Source organism: Rhododendron vialii, chromosome 5a (genome assembly GCF_030253575.1).
Source record: "Rhododendron vialii isolate Sample 1 chromosome 5a, ASM3025357v1".
NCBI classification, from domain to species: domain Eukaryota; kingdom Viridiplantae; phylum Streptophyta; class Magnoliopsida; order Ericales; family Ericaceae; genus Rhododendron; species Rhododendron vialii.
The window spans coordinates 24,012,810-24,015,660 of NC_080561.1; the positions used below are offsets into that span (position 1 = coordinate 24,012,810).

The window sequence follows — 2,851 nt, forward strand, 5'->3', positions numbered from 1 at the left end:
ATGTCTTTGAACGTCTTGGAGAGATCCCACCAGAAAACTTGGGCAATAGAAGTCAAGCTCGGCGGAACAGGAAAGGCGAACAGATCGAAGGGCCAAACAACGACGCCAGGAACCGACGGAACAGAGAAAAATCTGTTGACGGCCCACATCGAACAAAAGATTTGCGCGAAAAACTTCGGCATAGAGCCCGCGAGAAATCACCTGGCAAAGAATCCAAAAGAACGAAGACAGAAGGGCACAATAAGCCGCCGCGCCCAGGCTTTGAGCGACAGCTGAAGGACCTTGGTGTCTCCCCCTTCACATCCCATATAATCAACACAACAGTCGAGCCTAACTTCCATCTGCCGAAATTCACAAAGTTCGACCCAACTACGTGCGAAGCTTATACCCACCTGATACACTTCCGCCAAACCATTGAGTTGTCCACCACAAAGGACGAAATCAAATGCAAAGTGTTCCCATCTAGCCTCGACTCCCTTAGGCTCCAGTGGTTCAACAAGCTGCCCGCTGGATCCATACGAAACCTCGCGGACCTCGAACGCGCCTTCAACACTGGTTTCATCACAAGCAACAGGACTGCCAAAGAGCCTGAGTCACTATCCCAAATAAGGAAGCTCCCTTCAGAAACATTCAGACAGTATGCCGAGCGATACTGGCAACTTTTCAATGAGATCCTTGGAATCGACGAGTACTGGGCTGCGCGAACCTTCAAAAATGGCTTGGAAACTGGCAGCATGATCCTGGGCGAACTAGCCATTCGTCCACCCCAAGGCACGGGCGAATTGATGCGCATCGTAGAACGATTCTGCGCTCTTGAAGAATTTTACGCAGACCGAGCAGCTCAGGGTATACCGAACCCAATTACCCTACCCCCATTGGCCACGACACAGCTACTTGCACCAATCCCAGCAAAAAGAAACACGTCAACAACATTAAGGAAGGGAAGAAACGTCCGTCAAAGGTTCACGACTACGTGGCTGAAACCACGTATTTCAAAGAGCCCATCTGGTATTTTCTAAAGGAGATAATGAGGCAACCATGATTCGAGTGGCCAACAAGGAAGCTCGGCACAAACACTGGCCAAGAAGATCAGAACCCAAGGAAAAAGTGCTTGTATCATAACGAGCTCGGTCACTACACAACGGCATGCGCTTCGTACAAGGCACTGTTGGAGCGTTTGGCAGCCCAAGGCCACCTCGACCAATACAATGATCGAACCAAAACGCCAACCCGTCAACCTGCCGGAAATCCCAACCCAAATGAGCCGCGGCCAACGATACACGTTATTCACGGCCCCGTGACAAAGGAATCTGAAAGAAACCTTCGTGCCGACCTCAATCGCGCCTCCACTTCCAAGCAAGTACTCGCAGTAAGACCTAGATCCCAACGTCCATGTCCAGAAGAATTACCCAAATGGACACTAACTTTTACTGAGCGCGATCTCGAGCGTGTGCAAACCCCACACTCCGATGCCCTCGTCGTAACTGTCCAAATTAGAGTCCATGACGTCAAGCGCGTTCTAATTGATCAGGGAAGCTCGGCGGAGGTCATGTACTATGACTTGTTCAAAAAGCTTGATCTCCCAGAGTCGGCTTTGCAACCCGCTGAAGTACCCCTCATCGGATTCAACGGAGCACCTGTCTGGCCACTTGGTCGAATCTTCCTGCCAGTCGTCGTCGGCTAGAAAAGGTTGAGCGTCGAATTCATTGTCGTCAATGTACCAAGCCCATACAACGCAATTCTTGGCCGAACTTGGCTACACGGCATGCAAGCAATCCCTTCAACCTCCCACCAGGTCGTTCGCTTCATCAGCACCAATGGGAGACAGGAAGATCTACGAGGCGACCAAATAGCCTTGAAAAAATGCTACGTCTCAGCCGTCCACAACTCCACCAAAGCTAAGCAAGTGCATTGGGTCGAAGTCCCAGACATTGCCGTCATTGATGACGTCGGCCAGAAAGCCAAAGACAAAGCAGAAGAGGACCTCGTCCAAATGCCCATCAACGAGGATGGCTCCCGATTCTTCTTACTCAGCTCTTCCATAAGAGTAGCCGATCGCGAAGAAATGTTCCAATACCTCAAGAAAAATATAGAAGTTTTTGCTTGGACCCCCAACGAGATGCCGGGGGTCGACCCCAATTTTATCAGTCACTCTCTTAACATCAAGAAAGATACCAAGCCTGTCATCCAGAAGTCGCGGCGTTCTGCAGCCGAACACGCCGACGCCGTCATTGAAGAAGTCAAACGTTTGCTGGAAGCCAACGCCATCCAAGAAGTACAATACCCAACATGGTTGTCCAACATAGTGGTCGTTAAGAAGAAAAACGGCAATTGGCGAGTTTGCGTGGATTATACCAATCTCAACGACGCTTGTCCAAAGGATTGGTTCCCACTCCCCAAGATTGATCAACTTGTGGACGTAACGGCAGGCCATGCTCGGTTAAGCTTCCTAGACGCCTACCGTGGCTACCACCAAATTGCCATGGACCCGGACGACATGGAAAAAACTATTTTTATCACACCATATGGCATCTTTTGCTACCAAGTCATGCCCTTTGGGCTCAAGAATTTAGGTGCCACATTCAACATAGCCATATTCAAGATATTGCAAGAACAAATTGGCCACACCATGGAAGCCTACATTGACGACCTCGTTGTCAAGATCAAGAAGGAATCCAACCACCTCCAAGATTTGGTGGGAGTCTTTGAAATCCTTAAACTACACAAGCTACGACTAAACCCTGAAAAGTGCGCGTTCGGCGTGAGCGCTAGGAAATTCCTTGGACACCTAGTCACCCGACGTGGTATTGAGGCCGACCCTAACTAGATAAAGGCCGTTAAAGACTTATGC

At 49.8% G+C, this 2,851-nt stretch overlaps 1 protein-coding gene across 1 annotated transcript; it reads left to right on the forward strand.

Moving 5' to 3' along the window:
* The first annotated feature begins 785 nt into the window (after nucleotides 1–785).
* LOC131327687 (uncharacterized) lies at nucleotides 786–1,684 on the forward strand. The gene is made up of 2 exons (XM_058360831.1): nucleotides 786–961; nucleotides 1,060–1,684. Exons 1-2 carry the CDS (start codon nucleotides 786–788, stop codon nucleotides 1,682–1,684), a joined length of 801 nt encoding a protein of 266 aa, XP_058216814.1.
* The last annotated feature ends 1,167 nt before the right edge of the window (nucleotides 1,685–2,851 follow it).

Excerpts from the sequence above, each read along its gene's own strand:
- LOC131327687 (XM_058360831.1), top strand. The coding sequence starts at position 786 with ATGCGCATCGTAGAACGATTCTGCGCTCTTGAAGAATTTTACGCAGAC. Across the intron at positions 962-1,059 it reads GGAAGAAACGTCCGTCAAAG|GAAGCTCGGCACAAACACTG; the intron begins GTTCACGACTAC and ends GTGGCCAACAAG.